The following is a 24185-nucleotide window of genomic DNA, read 5'->3' as shown; positions in this document are numbered from 1 at the left end:
GAAAAGCAAAAGAGTTCTAATAGTTTTAGAGCTCTTACGTCGCGTTAGAGACTTTTATAAAATTAGGGAAATTAATAATGGAAGAAGATGGTGTGTGTCAATTTACTTCTAAAGGTGAACGATGTTCTGCCGTGTCGGTGACGCCGTTTTCTATAAACGATATTTTGAATCAGAAATGTGGACAGAAAGTTGAAGACGACGAGGAACTGCAAGAGTCTGCACTGGACATGTCCAAAGTTCATCGAACAAATCTAGGTAAATTATATTTTAATTGCATTGTTTTTTAACAATTAACAATAATATTGATGATATGATTATTTTGTAAACTCAAAATAGCAATAATAAATTTTTAGAGGGTTGGTTTGTTTATATATTTTTCTATTTGTTTTTATTTTTAATTTGCCTTATCACAGATTGTTCGACAAAAAATGTTCGAACGAATCCGTGTCCTCGTATTTAATGGAGAATTTCTTCTTTTTAGTATTATATTGATATTCATTTCACATATTTTAATAACGAATAAGGTTAAAATAGTTACCATTTCTGGGTAAGACGATCTTTCCAAATAAATTCAATAATATTGGATACAGTTAACTATAATAAAAAGACAATTCTTTACATGAACCATGTTGTTTATTAGAAACATGATTTTAGTAACCTTATCATCTATGTGATTTAATTGCTAAACATCTTCACTCACCGACACATTAAAATTTTGATGTATTTTAAAATTTTATACACTGTGTCAATTTTAAAACTTCCCGACCTTAATATTTTTCTTGCAGAAATGAATATATTTAGCCCCTAGGAGGGTTAGATGTCACCCTTACAATCTTCAACGGGAATGGGAGTCAAGTGGCACATCGTTTTAAAGGGCGTTTAATTCTCTTTTCAGTGGTATCCTACTTTGTTGCTTTTTGTCCAGACGTTTCCGAATAATCGCGTTTCAAAGTTGCAGAAACAATTACATATGCCTGCATTGAGATTTTGGGTTTCAGGCTAGTGTTTACACAAAAATTATTGCAATGGATCTCCTTGTAGTGCAAATAATTAGAAGATTAGGTTACACCACTTACGTCCTATCTTATAAGTTGTTCAAAATGTTGTCCATTTTCCTGTAAACAATAATAAAATCTGTTTTCAAACTCCTCCCTAACATTTCGGAAAACTTCACCGGGAGTTGACCGGTATTCAACTGTAATTCGTCTTTTTAAGATCATCAATATCTGTAGGTTGTATTTTATAAACAATGGATTTAAGATATCCTCGAAGAAAGAAATCTAAGGGTGTTAAATCCGGTGATCTTGGAGACTATTCAATTCGTCCCCATCTGCCAATCCATGTACCCCGGAAAAAAATAATGAGGTGGAGCACTGTTCTTCTGGAATATTAACAAATCCTCCTGTAAAACTGGATTTCCAGCGGCATCAATTTTAGTTTCTAGCTCTTGTGTAATAAGGGGATCAATAGTCTCTTGAAGCATACTAAGATACAGATTACCTGTCAAGTTTCCTTCAATAATAGGAGTAAAAAGGGCCACTCCAATAATCGAATTTGTGGAAAGAAACGTTAATGTTTATGATGTTTTCTGTATATTAGTATTTCGACCCCCCTAGAAAAATGTAATGGTTACGTCCATGTTGCCATCTAATCTTCCAATTATTTGCACTACAAGGAGACCCACTGCAATGATTTTTGTGTAAACACTAGCCTGAAAACCAAGATCTCAATGCAGGTATTGAGATGAGGTATAATTGTTTCTGCAACTTTGAAACGCGATTATTCGGAAACCTCTGGACAAAAAAGCAACAAAGTAGGATACCACTGCAAAGAGAATTAAACGCCCTTTAAAATGATGTGCCACTTGACCCCCATTCCCATTGAAGATTGTAAGGGTGACATCTACCCTCCTCTGGGGTTGAAAGAAAAAGGCTAAAAATATTCATTTAAAGTGCCCCCCTTACAAATAAAATTGACGTGTCTTACCGATTTTTCATATTTTTAACTACAAGAAAGATATTAAAGGTGGGAAGTTTTAAAATTGACACAGTGTATATTGTGTTCTAGTGGAACGATTTTGATGATCTTTTAAGCAATTTGTAGCTAAATTATTTGACTTTTAAGTATATATTTTTAAATTAAAAATGAAAGTTCCCATCTGTCAATTATACGAGGAAACAAAAAATGTTGTTATTTTGGTGAAAATTTGGAGCGTTCTGTGGAATATATTCAAAAAGCAAGGAATTTGAAAATAATTCTATCATTTAGGTGCATGTTTTTTCTTGATAGTTTACTTTTTAGTTCATCTGCAAAAATTCATCACTTTTTTCATAATAAAATGATACCTATAGAATATAAAAAATTAACAACTTTAGGTTTGGGGGTAAAACGTAAAAAACGTAAAAAATTGAGTTTATAAATATAAAAATATACAAGGAGAGTCTTAAATAAGTGCAAAGATTTTAGGGGTAGTATATTAATACTCCCCACTATATGATACTATATCCAGTGACTTACGAACCATTAAATCTTGGTGCGATTCTAATCTCCTATGCCTCAACCTTCCAAAAACTAAAGTTTTGTCATATAAAAGTACTATACAACCTTTTGTACTTAATAACACCACTATTGACGTCGTGGACTCTGTGAGATTCTTAGGACTTGTTGTGGACAACTCTTTAAAATGGGACTTGCACATCGAAGCCTTATCAAAGAAACTAAGATCTGCCTGTTTCGCGCTAAGATCAGTGTCACAGGAACTTAACTCATCAACTTCTAGAATGGTCTATTATGCCCTTTTTGAGTCGCATCTTCGTTATGCCCTTCCATTCTGGGGTACTTGCTGCGCGACAAAATTTGATCGTATTTTCAAACTTCAAAAGAGAGCAGTTCGATACTTATTGGGACTAAACAGTAGAACTCACTGCCAGAATTTCTTTAAAAATTTCAAAATACTGACTCTTCCTTCCTTATTCATTTTTGAATCCGTTTGCTTAATCCGCAAGCACATATTCTCTATTCCGGAAAGGCCTTCTCACAACTATCCACTTAGGAATGCGGAGCACGATATTTATCTGCCAACCCCGAGCTCAGAACTAGTTAAGGGCTCAATACTGTACAATGCCAAGAAAATGTACAATCATTTGCCTTCGAATATCAAGTCACTTTCATTCTTTCCCGCATTTCGCAAAGCTCTGAAATCATACTTACTGGAGAGAGCCCTATATGCGGTAAACGACTTTTTTGTTGATGTTTAATCATGAACAATTTAGAATTTTAATTTTAATATTTTGATCATCTCACACACTGGTTAAAGGTCTAGTATTTAATATTTTATAACTCTTGATTTTATGTTATTATAACATGATTTTATCCATTTACAGTTTTCCTTTTGTAAAATTTTCTAGATACGCCTGTGTTCTGCAATGTCCATATATGTTTTATTTGTAATTTTATGACGTAATTTTTTTTTGAATTGATTTGTATTGTATGACATTTTTTGTATTTTTTGTATTATTTGTATATTTGTTTTTGTGCTTTTTTTGTTTTGCTTTGTCGATGAAGCTGTTTTGGCTTTTGTACAATAAAGCGTTGTTTTTTTTTTTTTATTTTAAAATATCAATTTGCCTTGAGCCAAGTCTAATGGTACGTATACGTTGGCGCGCGGCATGCGCGCACCGATTCGCCTCTACATTGGTACATGTTTTCAAGTTGCGCGAGCTCTGCGCGCAAACAGCTAGCAGCAAACCATCTCCAGTCGGTTTTTCGACTCTCCGCTTTCTATGTTCGTTGTTCAATTGGGACGGCCGGTGAAGACACCGCGCGCATTTATCAGTATGTGTATTTTCTTTGAATATTGTTTATTAATGGAGGGTTTAAAGAGTCGCACTACTCATCACTGAAATTGCGTAGTTCTTCTCGGACGATAGAGACATGATTAACGATGAAACGAATGTTCGCGGGATTTCTATGGATCGCAGGATGTTCGTTAAAACAATAAAAGCAACGCGCGGCCAACGCTCTGCGCGCGCGCTGCGCGTTCGCGGCGCAGCGCACCAATGTATACGTACCATAATAAATAGTAACCTTTAAAAAATTGTAAAATTATTAACTTGCGAAAGTTTTAAATAAGTACTCATTGGTTCCTCATCAAAAAATATGAAAAAAGTTCCTATAAACATATTTAGAGTTACAGGATGTTTCTTAAAAAAAATAACTAGGTTATTTTGGATTTATTTGAAAAACGGTAAAGATAAAATATGTTTCTTTTGTCACAATCTACCAGCTCTGAAAATATTTGCACTTGCAAACTCACCCCGTATAATATAAATTATCAATTCGAGAATTGTATAGAATGTTGTATAGATGTTGTATAGATTACTGCTTAATAAGCGGATTTGTTAAATTAATATGATATCTATTTGATTGATTTAATCGACTTGATCTTGTACGATCTAAGACTCTTGCAAGTCTTGCATTATTTAATAGATTTTTACTAGACGCACTTTCTACATGTTTTTTTTTTCTTTTTTCTTAAACTTTTAGATTATATCCATATATCTTTTTTCCTTTTCTTGGGTATGAGTTTTTTTTTATTAAATTGAAAGATGGAAACTTTTTTTATGCGACGTTTCGCTCCAATATAGTGGGCTTTGTCAGGCACTTAACAATAATGACAGTAACATTACTACAGAAAATTATTAAGAGCAAAAACATTTCTAGAAGTTTAAAAGGCAGAATGTATGACAAACCGTGGTACGACCAATAGTAAAGACTAATTGTACGACTAATACTAGCAAAGATTTTTGGAGAAAAGAAGATAGACACCATGTTACAGGCAGAATGTATGACAAACAATGGTACGACCAATAGTAGTATATGCATGTGAATCGTAGAGGTTCAATGTAACGGAAAATCCGAAGCTGCAGCTCTGGGAAAGGAAAATACTGACAAAGATTTTTGGTGAAAAGACGATACTTAGACATAATATTACAGGCAGAATGTATGACAAACAATGGTACGACCAATAGTAGTATATGCATATGAAATGTAGACGTTCAATGCGACGGAATATTCGAAACTCGAGCTCTGGGAAAGGAAAATACTGACAAAGATTTTTGGAGAAAAAGAGATAGACAACATGTGGACCAGAAGAACAAACGAAGAAATAAAGAAAACTATATTAAACTGAGTATAACGTGAGTAGCAAGAGCACCAAGACTGATATGGCTAGGACATATTGGAAGTATGGCTAAAACAAGAGTTAAGTACCAGATAAAAAAAGACGTTGAAGAGGACTTGACAAGGATAGAAGTTAATAGATGGAGAACAAAAGCGAAGGACAAAAATAAGTGGAACAATATAACTAATTAAGCCATGAGTCTTTTAAGCTTTTAGCCCTATTTTATACGAGTATATGTGTCTGTTTTATTGTAACTCAAGGTTATATTCCTTGTCATGTATTGTTTTCGCCTTATATCACACTATATATAGAAAAATAATTTAAAGAAATCCACAAATGACGTGCTTCGACAAATTTTTCACGCCACCATCCGCCAAAGGCCGCGATTTGGCGTGACCGCTATTATTATAAAATCGGTGTACGACACCGACTACCACCGGATCCTCGCGAGCTGCTTTTAAGCTAAAAGCTTTTGACACTTCTGTTACTCAATTTTCGTAATTGCCGCCGTTTCTATACCAACAAAAGCTACTTTTTCCTCAGATCGGACACATTAGCGACATGGATCAACATCGACCGTATTATAATGAGGAACTATAATAATGGACTTTCTGCATGATCGAAAAAGCTATTAGAGGTAATGATTCTTACGGGTTTTGTGTTGGCAGGAGTATCTATAGTAAAAAAGTTATCATTGTTATTATTTTGTTATTAATAATTTTTAGAAATTTTAATTGATATTTATAGTGGAGTGCTTTAAGCCCTTATGGGATACAAACCTCGGAATTAATTTACTGTGAACGAATTTTTATAAAACTTTTTGCATTCTATTGTTAATAAGATATATTACAAAGTTTACCCATATAAATTCGTTGCCTCTCACTTTATATTTAAATAAACACACATATACAAATGCATCCATACAAGATGGCTCCGTGTTCCGAAAAAGCTCTGTATCAGGAATCCTATTTGAGATTTTCACTCTGAACCTTTTACAAATTATGTCTTTAAGTATAGTTCACATTTCAAAAATATTTTTATAAATATACAGGTTGAGTCAAATATACCTATTTTTACACTTAAGTTTTAGTTTTTCAAATGAAATGCTTTATATTTATTAGTTAATAGTAGAGTATACCAAGTGGCTTTTGAATTATGACCACGTCAGTAACCTTCGTTTGAGAAATTCTAATCGAGACGATCGACTTTTTGTAAGTTTATCGCTAAGAAACCGCCGTTTGCCAGTTTTTCAATTTTATAATGAATTGTATCTAAGGAACGTAGATATTAGCTAACGGACTATATATAAGAAGACTAAATGAAGCAAATCTGATGCCAAAAAGGCCTGCTTCGGGATCAGAACTTACTAGATCTGCTGACTAGGACCAAAAGCAAAGGCCTTGTTTTGTGTGTACTTTCTTGAATAATTTTAAATTATAGTTTTAAATTATAGTTTTAAATTTCATCTATTGCTATAATCAGTCTTTCCGCTCTCCGCTCTCCGCACTCCGCAGTTTTCATATAATATTATCTATATAATTCCCGTTTTGGTTACCGTACTCCTCCGGAACGGCTTAACCGATTTTGATGAAATTTTATATGTATATTCAGTAGGTCTGAGAATAGGTAGTTATATATTTTTTATACCCTTAAGTGATAAGGGTAGTCCACCCCCATTTTTTTATTTTGTGAAAAAAAAAAATATTTTTTTTATTTGGCATTAAAAAATACAAAGAACCCAAAATTTTCACCGTTCTACCATCATCCCCTATTTTTTAATAGGGGTTGTTTTTTTTAAATTTTTTGTTACCATCCCCGAAACGGCTAGACCGATTTTGATAAAATTTTATATGTATATTCAGTAGGTCTGGTTTGGTCACAACCTATTCCCAGGTTATCTATTTTTTATACCCCTAAGTGATAAGAGTGGTCCACCCCAACATTTTTTTTATTTTTTAGACAATTTTTTTTATTTTAATTGTTTTATAGGGAGTGCTTATTTTTTAGCGGGTGCATGTCCAAAATTTTCTTCTGGGTACTCACTTTCATCACTTATGGGACCTCTGTACAAAATTGCATACTCCTAGTCCTAGAACGGATTTTATAAAAATTATACAAATTTTTACCCTTAGTTTTATCCCCTTAAGGAATGAATTCCAAAAATCGCTCTAATTATTCAATTACGCTACATAATAAACCTCTGTGCAAATTCTCACATTCCTTAAGCAGAATTTATTGTTCCAGAACGTTCAACCCCTCATTTCACACCCTTAGAGGGCGAATTTCCAAAAATTGCTTCTTAGTGCTAAATTAGGTTACATAAGGAACGTCTGCAAAATTCATACTTCTAAAACCGATTTTAACAAATTTTTGTACAAATTTTCATCCCTTATTTTTTAGGGGATGCATGCCTAAAATTCTCGTCTAGGTACTCACTTTCATCATTTAAGGGACCTCTGAACAGAATTTCATACTCCTAGTCCTAGAACGGATTTTACATAAAAAATTATACAAATTTTCACCCCTAGTTTTACCCCCTTAAGGAATGAATTCCAAAAATCACTCTATTATTCAATTACGCTACATAAGGAACCTCTGTGCAAATTTTCATATTCCTTCAACAGAATTGTTTCAGAACGGTCACCCCTCATTTCACACCCTTAGAGGGCGAATTTCCAAAAATTGCTTCTTAGTGCTAAATTACGTTACATAAGGAACGTCTGCAAAATTCATACTTCTAAAACCGATTTTAACAAATTTTTGTACAAATTTTCATCCCTTATTTTTTAGGGGACGCATGCCTAAAATTCGTTTCTAGGTACTCACTTTCATCATTTAAGGGACCTCTGAACAGAATTTCAGTCTCCTAGTCCTAGAACGGATTTTACATAAAAAATTATACAAATTTTCACCCCTAGTTTTACCCCCTTAAGGAATGAATTCCAAAAATCACTCTAATTATTCAATTACGCTACATAAGGAAACTCTGTGCAAATTTTCATATTCCTTCAACAGAATTGTTTCAGAACGTTCACCCCTCATTTCACACCCTTAGAGGGCGAATTTCCAAAAGTGCTACTTAGTGCTAAATTACGTTACATAAGGAACGTCTGTGCAGAATTTCATACTTCTAAAACCGATTGTAACAAACTTTTGTACAAATTTTCATCCCTTATTTCTAGGGGATGAATGTCAAAAATTAGCTTCTGGGTACTCACTTTCGTCACTTAAGGAAACCCTGTACAAAATTTCATACTCCTAGAACTAACATTTTTTGTACAAAATTTCACCCCCCAGTTTCACTACCCTTAGGCTATACATTTCCAAAAATCGCTTATCAATGTTCAAATGCGCCACATCTGTGCAAAAGTTCATACTCCTAGTAGGTACATATTTTTTTTGTATAATTACACCCCTTTATCTAATTACACCCTCTTATGGGTCGAATTTTAAAAAATTACTTAGTAGTGCTCATCTTAGAGAACGAATTAATATTCTCCGTATTCACACTCCAGTTTCCTAATACTAGCACAGATAACACATAATCATACTAGTTAATTTTTTATTGGAATAGAAGTAATTTTTATTAGAAGGTACAAAAAAATTAAAAATCTAAAATTTTATTTTCATAGCTACGTTTTTATAGCCTTAGGATGCCTCATGTACTAACGAATACGAAATATATAATCAATACATATTTCTTTAAATATCGAGAAATAAAATATGTTTTGGCAACACCGTACGAAATATCGCCGCGCGTAGTCCTCAAAATTTAAAATATTAGCATTTTCAGGCTTCGATTATGTTCAAAAGCGCCACCGTGTGACAAATCACTAAAGCTTCCACACGAGAGTTCTTAAAACTATAATATTCTTTGGTACAGCTTATCCATTTCGGACACCCTTCTGGCATTCAGTCTTAAAACGAGAGTAACGGGCTATGTGTTGGGAGAGCGTGTGTTGAAAGACTATTTGAACTTATGTTCAATTTTTTTTCTCACTTCTTTCATATTACCTTATTTTTTTATATATATTTTGTAATTAATTATTGAATAATGTAGGTCTTTTAATCATATTTCTGTAATAACTTGATTATTCATTTTACTACTCTTTTTTTACATATTTTTTTTTGATGGTTGCGTGGAAGAGCACAAATGTGAACGTCGCACGTCGGCCATCGTTATTATTTTAATTTGTATACAATTGTTTATATATACCTAATAAAGACATTTTGAATTGAATTGAATTGAATCCACTAGATTCATTTATTTCAATAAATTTACTTAGAAAAAATAAATAAAAAAAATCAAAGATTTAAGAACGGAAATAACTAAGAATTTATTAAAATTACTAATATAAAAAATTAAAAGCAACGAAAAAAAATGGGTAAACATTTTAGTATTTTATCTATAAAACACAATACAGAAGGTTTCACATTAATACATTCACAGTAATTGAATTCCTAGGTAAAAGTATCTGGGCACTCCACTATTATTATATTTTTATATTTCTTCTATGACCATATCTATAATAACAAAATACTGGTTTCACTATAATTTCCCTAAAACTAAAAGTTTATTCAGACCTATTTCTTTTATGAAAATTATGTCTCAGTTGCGCAGATCCTTGTCCTCCATACCTGTGTATCTTTCTGTGCTGCTATTGAAGCTTTTTGCAGACCGTGATCAATAACATTTTTAGTTTGGTCCACCCAGCACGTCGGAGATCTCTTTCCTAGTCATTTGCCATTAACATTTTCTTCGATGATGAGTTTTTCCACTCCATCTATTCTTCTCGAAATGCGCCCAAAGTACCTAAGGTATAGCCTGGTTTATTTTGCTTGATTTGCTTTGTTATAACTCATTATACAGTCTCAGGGCTTTAACAAAAGCCAGTATCTGAGAGGGCTCCACAGAGGCCAGCCGTCCATCTTCGACATCAGCCGTACCAAAGTTCATGGCATGAATGGTCGTCGTCTCGGCGCACTCAATGATAAGGTGTTCTGGCGTTTCCCAAGTTTCCCCACAGAATCTGCATTCTCCGTTGTTTCTCAGCTTCAGCCTACTGAGGTATTCGTTGAGGAGGCAGTGTCCTGTTAGAAACCCCGTGACAATCCGAAGAACGTTTTTACATAAATCAAGGAAAACGTTTGATTTTTCTCGGTCGTAAGTTTTCAGGAACTTTTTCGAGTGTCTTAGACCGTTGGAGGACATCCATTCCAGGTTACGGATGGAGTTTTCCAGATTCTTCATTTCCGCTTTCAGTTGGTTCCCGCTTGGAAAACAGAACGGTTCTAGTCCAGTTAGTGGAGTGTTCGCTCCTTTTCTAGCTAGATCATTTGCTTTTTCATTGCATTCTATCCCTTGGTGACCAGGCACACAGAGTAGCAGGACTTTATTTTCTTTTAGTTGCCTAATTTCTTGAGCTTCTATAGGTATTCTTTGACCACGGCGTCTTTCTGTAGGTCCACATTTCAAAAGCATCTATTTTTCTTCTCTTCTCTTTTGATGTCTTCTCTAGTTGTAGTCCAGGTGCATAATTAGCGATAGGAAAAAAATGTGTTAATACTTAGTTGTAATTCTTTGCGCTGGGATATTGCAGACTCTTTCCATATTCGAGTAAATTTCATTGATGAGTTACTAGCTATTGCCAGTTTACGCGTTTGATTTTTCCGTCACAACACCTCTGGTTATTATGAGGGATCCGAGGTTTTCAAAATCATCAATCCCCATGATATTAGTAGGATTTCAGTCTATTATCATAATTTGCGTTTTTTTTGTTCAACATAAGGCCATGTTCTGCACTAATCTTACTCAGCCTTCTCATTATTTGAACCAGTTCTTCCTCTGAGCAAACAAGAATTAAGGTGTGGTCGGCATATATAAGTTTTGTGATCTTTTTTCGACATATATATATATATATATATATATATATATATATATATATATATATATATATATATATATATATATATATATATATATATATAGCCCGCCTCGCTACCCCTGTAAAACTATGCTCACATTCAACACCTTGAAGAGAATAAATTCCATCTATTTTAATAGAGGGAAACTTCAAAAACTTATGCTGAATACTGTCTTCAACTTCTCAATGTTGCAGACAAACCCCTTAGGTAGGATGCATACTCCAATCTAGATCTGAGCAATGTAGTACAGTGATTCCAAATACTTGGGGATAGAAAAATTCTTCCTAATTCGACATAGGAAACCCAGGGTATTTAAGGCAGATGTAGTAATTTCATTGATATGAATCTTGAAGCACCTCACAGATTTCAAGAGCTATACTATTGAGTATGTTGCTACTACAGGGTACAATAATAATTTACTTTGCTTTAACAAAATAGTAAGTTTGTTAGATACATTTTTTGATATTTTATTGCTCTATATCTATAGTACCTATTATTTATGTAGCAAAAGAGGTAAAAATTTATAAAATCTTTTAAATCGTTTGAGCAAATAGATACGTTTATTACATTATTAAATTTCGGTAACTATTTTTTTTATCTTAGTCACTTTATTTAATGAAATATCGCACATGTTATTTTGCACAAATAAATTAAATGAAAAAGCTTCAAATGTGTTTTCTTTCCCGTTACTTTATGTAGTACTTTTTCTTAACATGTGAAGTACATATATTGGCTTGAAGAGGGCAATTCACTCTACAGCTTATTCGATATCATATTAAAAACATAGTTTAAGTTACGTTTAGTGTTTTATTTTTAGTATAAGTATTACGTTAATGTTTGAACGCTCTGAAGAACGTCACAAGTACTTACCACTTCAGGTGGTACGAAATGGAAATTTCCTCTACTTAATGATGATATATTTTAGTCAGTTGCTATTTCTTTTACTAGTGGAACACTTTCATTTAGAATTATTAGAATTTTAGGTAGATATTTATTTATTATTCTTTACAATAATAAAAATGTAGAGAAAACATAATGGTATACACTATATCGGTTGTATTCTTGAAATATCCCTCTATAGAATCAAGAGACACCATATAAATGCTTTACAGGTTGTCAAAGTCACTAAGAGGTTGTAGTCAAGAAATCATACTTTTTTGCTTCGTTTCATTAGATCCGTTTTCGTCTAATCAGTGGATGGATAATTAATCAAAACTTAATAATAATAGAAAATAACTAAATTTTATTCTGAAGCTAGGCTCAGTTATGGGAGCTGATGTTCTTTTAGCTTTTTAGAGTAACTATAATTTATCAGATGAAAGAAAAAATATATGACAGTGGCAGTTGTCTTCTATCATTTTAATTCAAAATAGAAGATAGTGTTTTCTGTCATTGTTTGAATGTTGTCTATCTAAATCATCTTCTCTCATTGGGAATGCTCTAGTTTTAAATAAACAACATTTTTTTATTTGGTAGAAATCAATAAAAAAAATAAATATGAAATAATGGTTGAAAACAACGACAACGCAACTGACTAAAACAGGCATAAAAAATTAGAACAATTAATATCAAACCATGCAAATAATAATTTTTCGGTGCTAACCCAATTAAAAAAAATAGTTATATATAAAGTTATTTTCTGGAAAAAGTCATTATGTCCTTTAAGGGAATTACAAGTATATTAGTTTAATTTTTAAATTATTTTCATATTTATTCCATACTTATTCCTAACTCCATAATAGCCTTACCTATTCAGGAAAAATACATTAAAATATTATTAGTCTTTGGACTTTTTTTGTGTGTTTTGTTTGTAGACCGACCTTATGCAGTCTATTATAAATGGCTTCTCGCAGAGCATCTCTCCAATAACATGGCTCATTTGATGATATTCTGGATACCCCTCAATCCATAATTTGAGAGCAAAAAAATTGAAGTGAAAAAAACGAAATAATAAAAATAGACTAAACGACTTATAAAGGAATGGCTTATGGTTTCTTAGTTACACGGTCCAAGGTTTAGGATTGTGGGTTAGAAAGTGCAACCTCTTACCTACACAGTAAATTATATTTATGGTGGATACGGTACTGCCTTGAATAAATTTGATCATTGAATTGACCACATGAATTGGAGTATGCCCACAAATAGAAAAAATATACCCAAAAAATATAATTGTTGGAGGAAAATTATTCGTTCGTTAAATTCTTAACAATTTATAATATATTGACGTATATTGATTTTTACGCACACTTTTTAATATCGTCTTCAAAACAGGACATTGTTGTGCTAATATAACTTATAACCCAGTGCAGTTATGACATTTACCATGTTGAAATTGCAAACATTTTTAGAAAGCTGCGACTATTGAAAATAGTTAGCATTAGTAACCCTTATTAACATACTAAAAGTCCCCATTTGTCCGATGTGTGCGTCATCAAAAAAAATCGGCCGCCATCTTGAATTTTTGTACTGTTTGGGAATAAATGTAAATAACTTGAAAACGGTGCGTTATAGCGAAAAATTTCAAGAGGTAAAAATTAAAGAGAATAAAAAAATCAGAATCAATAAAAAAAATTTGGAAAATCGAACAATTTTTAAAAGGAATCACCGAAATGCAAATTACTAATTTTTTAAGCTTATTAACAAATAACATTGATATTTAGCATCAATTCAACTAAAGTACAATCCTTGTGACATTTCCAAGAAATATTTATTGGTGGTTTAATAATATTTCAAAATTAACAAAAATTGTAAAAGTGTATTCTTTACTAAATACATGTGTACTATAATGTGCGAAAGATGCCTCCACCTTGTCCCGGTCGGGGCTATTTGCACTTTGCAACCAAGGTCTTTTTGTTACCATTTTATAAACAACTTGTTTTTAAAAATACAGTGACAGTTTGAAAAATTAGGCTACAGATACTGATTTGTTAGTTTTATTACTGCATTATCGGACAAAAAATTCTATTTTTATGCTTCGGCCTGGAAAATCGTCCAAACCTCCTAGAGTAACTGACATCGGACATCGGTAATATGCAGAACAAGATTGGTAACATGAAGCATTCAATCTTATTTGCACATGCTATATCAGGATGTGATACAACCTCGTGCTTGTTTAAAAAAGGTAAACTGGCGACTTTCAAAACGTTGCAAAAAGATCCTCAACTGCGACAAATTACATCCGTTCTTTTAGATCCTGCAGCACAAAAATCTGAGCTAGTCGAAGCTGGAAATACATTCTTATTTTCATTATATGGTCGACATAGAAAAGATTTAGATCAGTTGAGGTATTATAAATATAAAACCCTTAGATCTCGTCAGGTACTTAGTAAAAATTTTGATTTAGCTACCTTACCTCCAACAGCTAACGCAGCTGAAAATCATTATTATATATCATTTACAAATGCAGTATTCAGTATTGGCTAAATAACGGAAAAGAGGCAACAGAATGGGGATGGACTAAAAAAACGGATACCTTAGTTCCAAAAACAATGTCAAACGCAGTGGCACCAGAATTTGTATTGAAAATGATTTACTGTAATTGCAAATCTGGATGTAATAAACTATGTACATGTTTAAAATCCAATATGTCATGTTCAAGCTTGTGTGGTAACTGTAATGGTATTTCTTGCTACAACAAACAAATATCGGTCGATGAAGAACAAATCGAATAAAATTGTAAAGTTAATTTTTTTCTAGAGATGACAGTTTGAAAAGTTAGGTTACAAGTTGGTAACACATTTTTATTAAAATGGTCATAATTTGAATTATTGTTATTCAATTTGTAGGGGTATATTTATAATGTATTTATCATAATGAAAAAGTGTTAAGATCGTAAATGATATTTATGTCAAAAAGACATTCGCGAGTACTTTACATTTTATTTTTTTCTTCCAACCTGTAGCCTAATTTTTCAAACTGTCACTGTATATATTTTTAAAAACAAGTTGTTTACAAAATGGTAACAAAGAAACTTTGGTTTAAATGCAAATAGCTCCAACCGGGACAAGGTGGAGGCTGCTTTCGTACATTATTAGTACACATGTATTTAGTAAAGGATAGCTTTTACAATTTTTGTTAATTTTGAAATATTATTAAACAATCAATAAATATTTCTTGAAAATGTCACAAAGATTGTATTTTAGTTGAATTGATGCTAAATATTCATGTTATTTGTTAATAAGCTTAAATAATTAGTAATTTGCATTTCGGTGATTCCTTTTAAAAATTGCTCGATTTTCCAAAAAATTTTGTACGTCACTGCATTAGGATAATAAACTATTTTTTATTGATGCTAATAGAGTTTTTTATTCTCTTTAATTTTTATCTCTTGGAGTTCTTCACTAGAACGCACGGTTTTTCCCAAAACATTTTTCCCCAAAAAGTACCAAAATTCAAGATGGCGGCAGATCTTTTTTGATGACGCACACACCTTATGTTAATAAGGGTTACTAATGCTAACTATTTTCAATGGTCGCAGCTTTCTAAAAATTTTTGCAAATTCAAAATTATTTGCACTGGCCTATTAGTCTTATGTGCGGCGACAAAAAAAGGATTCATATAATTTTGCTCAGTGGTTACTCTAATCCATTTCAGCATTTTTATTTTTAAAATTTGTTCTGATGAAGTTCTGATGAACTTCTCAGAACTAAAAGAAGTTCTCCATAGAACTGCATAAATTTTTTAGTTTTTTTTTATTTAATAGGTTTGTTATCAACTACATAGTTCCCAAAGATCAGCATACATTTGTTCAGATATTTATGTCCTGCAAACTAGCACGTTGCGATTTGCGCTTTGTTTTAGTGTGTATTCAAATAAACTTACACATGTTTCTAGCACAAGTTTTATAACTTCGTGGGAATACAAGAATTCGTAAGCAACTAAGCATGTAATGTACATGCTTAGTTTGCATGTTCATAGAATTGTTTCACAGCTTACGTGTGTATACAACTGCGACATGTATATACGGATTTGTGGGCTGCTAGTTTGTGTTTGACAAACTCTACTAGACGAGTTTACAAATGTATAGGCATGTATAGGTAGACATATGCTGGTTTGTCAGCAGCCTTAGGAAGGACGCACGCTGAATCGACTCGGAGTGGTTGACTTGACTAAGAGTTATCGGCAGATTTTGGTATACACAAAAATAAATGTAATCATCAGAGTGTTCGGCAAAACCCCGCGCACTGCTTCGGACCGGTCGACTCGACGAAAGATCAAATCGTTATGTGTAGGGCCCACGCAATGATTTGATCTGCATACCAAATCGCATAGTTGAGGTCTTAAAAGTCTATTACGCTGTACAGTTCGGGTCGCTCTCAGGGATCGGGTAAAGCTAGTGTGTGGCCGAAGAAAATATATATTATATTTCAGAAATCTGCCTAAGGCTTAGCCCGATCCTGTCGTGTTAAGTGTTAAGCCACACCCAAAATTCCAAACGTGCTTTGATTAAGGCTTGTTTAAGGTTTGCAGAGCTTCAGCATTTGCCATAAAATAGCGAGCAATTTGTTACAAAACCATATGAATTATATATCACTATAATCACAAAACTTCAATCTATTTCCATATTGTAACGGAATTTTAAATTGTCTTTATTTTCGAGAAAATTTAGTCCAAACGTAAGGAATATTTTGTTGATGTTTGACCTTCAAAATCTTAAAAATAAAGAAGTTGTCTAAAAATGTGTTACAATACGGATATAGTATAATCTTTTATCTTTAATTTCCTTCTTATTTTCTGTAAAATACCTAGCCAGTTTTACAGAAAACATTAAATGCCGAACGCTTATTTTGCTACTTTTTCTGACTAGTGAAATGGACTCTCAAGACCAAATCGATAGCGGTTTCTTCACATTATACGTTCAGATTCTATAAAAGATAATTTTGTCAGTCAATACTAGATTGCAAGTCAATAGTAGCCTAGTACAGTTGCTGCAAAATCTCTAGTCTTTGCAATTAAAAACATTCAGCATGTTGAAAGATCACAGATCTTTCCAAAAAATCCTATATGGGTATTTCGCCACTGCAAGAAAATCTACAAAATAAAATAGTTATTTTTTGTAAACAATTCTGATGAACATCTTTAAAAACACAAAATACACTTAGATCTATTTTATCATATACTAAACCAATGAATACAGAACAACAAACAAAAAATGTAATATAATATACAAAATAGCATGTGAATGCGATAAATTTTACATTGGTGAAACATCTAGGCCCTTAAATGTTCTAATTAAAGAACATAAAGATTATTTAAGAAAGTGAGATTTTCACAAATCTAAGATTTGTCAGCATTCATGGGATACAGGGCACAGAATAAATTTTAATAACGCCAAAATTATAATGAAAGAAGCGATAGCCTCTAAAAGAAAAATAAAAGAGGCTTTTTTAATACAATATAATAAAAATAAATGTATTGCTCATGCTCATGCACCTGTAGATGTTAGACGCTTCTTTGATTCTAAAGAACATAACGTAACAATTTAAAAATAATCATAAACAAAGTTTGGGTCTTTTTGGTTTTACCTTAGTAAGAAAATGTCAGGTAGTAATTTTCAATTTTGAAGTTTAACTGGATATAATGTCATTTTAACAGAACGTCAACGGTTTTTGTAGACGTATCTGTTTTAAAAAACTAAAGTGTTCTCGAATAGTTGAATTTAAACATTTTAAATAGTTTTTTCTTTATTCTTTGTATTTTTTTTTGCTTCCGACGACGGAAAGAAATAAACTTTCCGAAACGTTAAGCATTTTTTTGTTCGTTAAGCAAGTTTGTATATCTAACTTCTGACAAGTGGTGTCCGTTTGGGTTAACGCAGAAGTGTTTACAAAAAATAACTATTTTATTTTGTAGATTTTCTTGCAGTGGCGAAATACCCATATAGGATTTTTTGGAGAAATGAATCTCCCACATAGGTATAAACATTTTTTATCGTAGATCTTATCTCTTCGATGAGATCTTTATCGAAGCCGCCACTACACGTTAAGATTTGGACCGAATCGAAAGACTACAGTTCAAATTTCTCAGATATCGTTGCGTGTAGGGCCCTTTTAACACTCTCATTCACCCCCTCCTCTTTTCATTCCAGACTCGCCGTCTACCAGCCCCCGCTCGCCTTCGCCGCCTAGTTACTCTTCGCCACCTCCCGCGGCCTCGACCAATCGCTGCACCGCCGCGGCCTCGGACGAGTCCGGGCGCGACTCCGGAGGCGCCGGACGAAAGAAGAGATCGCGGGCGGCGTTCACGCACGCGCAGGTGTTCGAGCTGGAGCGTCGCTTCAGCCAGCAGCGGTATCTGAGCGGGCCGGAACGGGCCGACTTGGCGGCCGCGTTGAAGTTGACGGAGACGCAGGTGAGTTGAGATTTATGAGAGACTGTTTTATCTTTGAGATTCATAGTCGTTTTTGAAATATGGAAGCAATTGTGGTGTGTTTTTTTAATAATAATAAATTTTTTTGAGAACTTGGTAGTGTAGAAATTAACTATATTGTATCTCTACTTTTACATTTTCTTAAAAAACTTACCTTTGAAAATTCCGAGGCTAATTCCATTGTTCGATTAAAATTCTATCGAAAATTGTTAAACAAACAAAAACACATAAAGTTATAATAGTTAAAATACGATATTTTAAATTAATTTTCCGAAGCACTTGACCCGATGCATTTGACTTTTTTTGACCCGTTCATTATGCAGTTTGCTACTAATTTTTCATTGATTATCCAAACTATGTTCAATTCGAATTGTTCCAAAAGATTTTTCTTTTATAGTAGCAATTAAATATCCTTTACTATTGACATGCCTTTTTACATTTTTGTGAAAATTATTTAAATCTGTAATCCCGGCTACAGTTATTCCCAATAGTTTGTCCCCCAGTTATTATACAGTTATCCCCAATATCAGTTGTAGTCTTCTCACTTATATTAAAAAGTAAACAGGGCCAACAAAATAATTTGGATAATTTATTGCAGCCGGTTAACCACTCATATTTGTCGTAAAACCCAAAATGAAAATGTCTAGTGAATTTTTTTACCGAATTCTCCACTCTGGTCTCCAAATTGATAGGAACCGTTGGCCTACCAGACTTAATAATGTCACTTTTTTCTTGGAAGTTCCGACTAGAAAATCCCTTTTTTAATAACACACATACAACACAAACACAGTCTAAATTATTGTCCACGCTAGCAGCAGACCTCTTTGACCCGCCATTACAAACGAAACAGTAAACACTAGGTAAGTTAAATCCAAAAAAATACAATATTACCTATAAAATCGCAAGCGAACCCGTCTCGATAAATTGAAAGTCGAGGAAGGCGGCCGAAAGAACGCTGCCGTGGCTAGCAACTGTGCGCGATTTTCTGGCTTAAATTTGTCGTTTGCGTTCGAGGTCAATAACACCTACATGAAGGAGGGATAGGCGACCGGCGGCGATTTCCAGGCGCGCATCCATGCAGGAAAAGGCTCATTAAATTTACTACGTTTATATAAAGCTTCAAATAAATAATTTTAACAAATTAAATTAATCTTTTGTTATAAAATAACAGTATTATTAACGTTTAACTATTTAATTTTTTATCTTTAAAAAGTTTAGGCAAGCGGTGCTTTCCCCGCTTCCATGGACCGCACGCCGCTGCTGTGCAGTCAAGCGCGAGGTTCTCCGCTGATGTTTCCAGCATTGGTCACTTTCATAAGTGATGGCCAAATTGTGAAAGTTGGTATACTTACATTACTAAAGATGTTATTGTTGGTAGATATAAAAACGGCTTCTTTAAAATTACATTTTTTCCAACGAGGTTCCTTCTGGCCAACCCGAGCTACCACTTTATATTGTGCTGTTTGGACCACACATGGTCTGCGGTATCTGACTTCATACTGTCACCCCTTTTTACATGTTGTGTTTGTTAAGTCGTAGATTTAGAGAACGTTTTGTCTCTCCAATATACAACTCTCTGCGGTTACAGGTATACTTGATAGTAACTACCGGTGTTCAAACGTGTTCGACGGAACACGTTTGAGGGGCCTGTTGCATGCCTTACAAATTCATATTGAACAATTTGTATACTGTAAAATATACAAATTATAGCCAAAGAGTAAAAATTTGCTAAAACTACCCATATGCTTACTTTCTCAATATTCTAATTTATGAACATTACTAATTGGAACTTTATTTTTGTTTATTTCCTTACTTCTTACCACATAAAAAATCGTGCTGCTAAGAATCTCAATTTGGTCGCAAGTGGCAATGTACGTGTAAGTCTAAATGTAATATAAGCAACTCTTTTGATTTTGTGGATCAAATTTATATGAATTTTACTCAGAGTACAAATACAAATACGATGTTTACCCTTTTCTATTTGTGCACATTAGACATGGAAGTAGTATCCGTTATACGCAATGACGGTGACTTACGTTTTTGACGCAAAATTTCCATTTCATGCGATAAATATGGATTAGAGAGAGAATGACAATATATGTGACGAAAGTTTCAAACTTCGCAAATTGAACAGTAGATGTTCTTGTCAGTAGAAATTGGACAACTATTGCCACTACATACGAGGCGGTATTTAAGTTTTTAGTCAAACTATTCTCAGGCAACTAAGAAATAGTTAAAACTTTATATCATCGAACTAACACCATAAGTATGCAATGCGCAATCATCATTAATTACTGAAATAAATAACATTAAAACGGATTTACTTCATTATGGTTTTTCTGAGACATCCCTGGACAAAATTATATCAAATTATAAAACTGACCGTTTGGCGCACCACCCTGAGGAAAATGCTCTCTTTTTCTTGGCTATTTCATATGTAAAAGGAACATCAGAAAAGATCAGGCAGGTTGTCCACAGGGAACTTTGGAAAAAATGTAAATTTATAAAAGCCTCTTTTCTATCAAACAAAAACCTTTAGTAATTCAAGTATGAAAATTTACACAATCTGGCCACCATTTATCAAATGGACCGCCGATGCTGCCATGTCTCGCGCTTGACTGCATCCAACTTTTTCACGGGTGAATAGAATGCTCTAATATATAAGCTCAGTAAAACGATCAGTAATACACTGACCAAAAGGTTCATCGTCATCATCATCATCATTAACCAGCCACTAAAGTCCACGGCTGGACGCAGACCTCTCTCGTTTGCTTCCATAACTCCCTATCTTAAGCTATTTGCATCCATTTACTTTGTTTTATTACTTACAGTTGGTTGGAGGATCCCCTGTACTCCTGAATGCATCATGTCGTGGTCTCCATTTGCAATATGCAATATGCCCTGCCAAATTCCATTTCAAAGTAGGTACTTATTTTTTCCATGGCATCCATGGCTTTTGTTCTGTCTCCCCCCACCCCCCGTACTTCGATATTCGGTACTTTGTCTCTCAGAGATAGCTCCAACATCTTTCCATTGCTCTTTGCGTTATTCTGATTTTGCTTACTGTTTTCTTGGTTAATGTTAGGGTCTCCGCACCATACGTTCTAACAGGTAGTTCGCACTGAATACCTTTCTGTTCAAACATATCGGAAGTACCCCTTTGAAAATGTATTTCAATCGTCCATAGGCGGCCCAAGTCAGTCCTATTCGTCTGTTGAGCTTGTAAGTTTGGTTATCGCGGCTTACATGTATTTCGGTCCCAGGTACCTACTTATAAGCAGTTGTCTCTTCTATTTGATATTGGTTAATACACAGGGTGTCCCAGACTGAGCGTACATTAGAAGTTTCTAGACAACTACAATATCTAGATCGGAGATTTTTTGCACATCATTGTTTTACAACGAGATCTATCGATTAAAAATATTTTCAATATAGCAACTTTTTTAATTTAAATAGGTGTCACCATTTTTTATAACATACTTAAATTCTCTGTAAATTTTTATGAATTTTTATATTAAACATTCAATACCTGACATTAACCGTTTTTGAGAAAAAAAATTATTTAAAATTTTTGGACGAAAAAAACTGCCTGGCGAAAATATGTTTATAGTCTAAACAGTCTAAACATCAATTTTAGTGATTACCACAGACAGGTGACAAGTTGACAGGACAAGACATGTGGCTATCTATTTCAAAAATTAAATTGTTCGAATGTCATATAATGCATGGCCGCAGCTGTCATGGAATTGAGCGATTAAAAAATGATCATGTAAATAAATCATAAGTAAATCATTTTTTCAAATCGAAACCCACTTTTTTATTTGACTAGGGAAAAGGCTGTTCAATTCGTTTCGTCAACTTTTTGACTATACATGTTCCTATACCTAAAATAAATCGTTTTTAAGTTATTTAAGATTCAGTTTTAAAGCGTATATTTTGCTTCATTTTCAAGAGTAGCCTACGACCATGAACGTCAAGTGATATTGAAAACAATTGATCTGGCCATGTCATATTGTGACACTTTGTTCAAAAAGCAGTATGTTATCGATAATCATTTCCAAGCCAATTTTGCGCCGTTTTTTTTCTATCATACGGTTATTATTAATAATTAATATCTATTAATAACTATTAGATATCACTAAAGAGGGAAAATACGAGATTTATTTTTATAAATACACTTTTTAAACTCTTAAGGCAGGCAGTATTTATTATATAGGAAATTCAAATAATTCGTTTTCTGACAGATGGAAATAAATTGTCTGACTGTTTGACACTTAATGTCAAAGGAAGCTAGATAAAATCAAGAAAAATATACGTTTTCAAACTGAATCTTAAATAACTTAAAAACGATTTATTTTAGGTAGACGAACATATAGTTAAAAAGTAACGAAAAACCTTTTCACTAGTGAAATAAAAAAAGGGAGTTTCCATTTGAAAAAAAATGATTTATGATAATTTTCTGATCGCTCAATTCCATGAGAGCTGCCGCCATTATTATATGACATTTGAACAATTTAATCTTAACTTGATCTGAATCCGGTTTGCTCTGGCGGTTGATATTGGTCTAACTTGGCAGTCAGTCTGACTGACCGAAAGGTTATGTAACTTAAATTAAAATAAATTTGAAATTCATTTGGTATCAGTTGCATTTATGGTTATAGCATTTCATTTTTCTATTGCTTTCGACCAAGATAATTTTTTCTAGGATAAATAACTCCAAAGGACTTGTATAAAGAGAGTATTAAATATTATACATTTCCTTTATTATTATCCTATATTAATGAAAATAAATACATTTAGGAAATTAACAAATTATATTTTTTGCAGGTTAAAATATGGTACCAGAACCGACGATACAAGACCAAGCGGAAACAGCTCCAAATGCAAGAATCTAACTTACTCAACTCCAACGCCAGGAAGGTCGCAGTCAAAGTATTAGTTAAAGACGACATTCCCATCTTCCTTCAACAAAAACCAACTCTATATCAAAAACCCAGCTACTTTCCAGAAGCTGGAAAGAACGAGTTCTTTGTATACGATCAGCTCAATAAATCTATGGGACAGAAATATCCGAAAATGTTACAGGAGTCGATGTTGAGTTTATGTCAGCAATACTCTAGTCAAGTACAATTGTTTCCTTACTTTAATTATTACCATCCGTCGCTTTTTGGTAGTTTAAGTCAACAAGATGATGACGTAGCATCGGAAAGTCGGGAACAGAATTGAGATGTACTATATCAAAATTAGCAATATTAGAATTAGGTGTTTTTTTTGTTATTTAGTATGATACCAAAGACGCTATACCCAAAGGAACAAAATGCTCACTTTTGTCGACTATTTTTTCTGCACTAGATTAATCGGATATTACTCTATTTTATACACACTCACTAAATATGTTTCTGTAGTCAGTCGGAAATAACCAAAAATAAAATATTAATCTACTTGATAGATTCCCGAAATAATTACCAAAGTTTTCCACATTCAGTGACAGCTGACGATTAGGTCAAAAGCACAGGGACTATTAGAAATAGGAAGGAATATCAAGTGATTTGAGAAAAATATCCATAAAAATATTCATTACTCAATGATTGATTTTGATTCTATTGAACTCTCCGATTTAGAATTTTCTTTTTTTTCACTATTTCCGCAATGGTAATTTTCTATTTGATTTAGTATATCAGAGAAACAATGTTTTGTGATATGCATGTGT

At 33.2% G+C, this 24185-nt stretch overlaps 1 protein-coding gene across 1 annotated transcript; it reads left to right on the top strand.

The window, feature by feature from the left end:
- On the top strand, window positions 1-23701 carry LOC115883462 (homeobox protein zampogna-like). The gene is made up of 3 exons (XM_030901825.1): window positions 1-255; window positions 18195-18457; window positions 23303-23701. Exons 1-3 carry the CDS (start codon window positions 78-80, stop codon window positions 23699-23701), a joined length of 840 nt encoding a protein of 279 aa, XP_030757685.1. The 5' UTR covers window positions 1-77.
- The last annotated feature ends 484 nt before the right edge of the window (window positions 23702-24185 follow it).

Source organism: Sitophilus oryzae, unplaced genomic scaffold, assembly GCF_002938485.1.
Source record: "Sitophilus oryzae breed Bouriz unplaced genomic scaffold, Soryzae_2.0 scaffold_1903_pilon_pilon, whole genome shotgun sequence".
NCBI classification, from domain to species: domain Eukaryota; kingdom Metazoa; phylum Arthropoda; class Insecta; order Coleoptera; family Curculionidae; genus Sitophilus; species Sitophilus oryzae.
The sequence above is the reverse complement of the archived record's forward strand: the minus strand, read 5'-3'. Positions and strand labels throughout refer to the sequence as shown.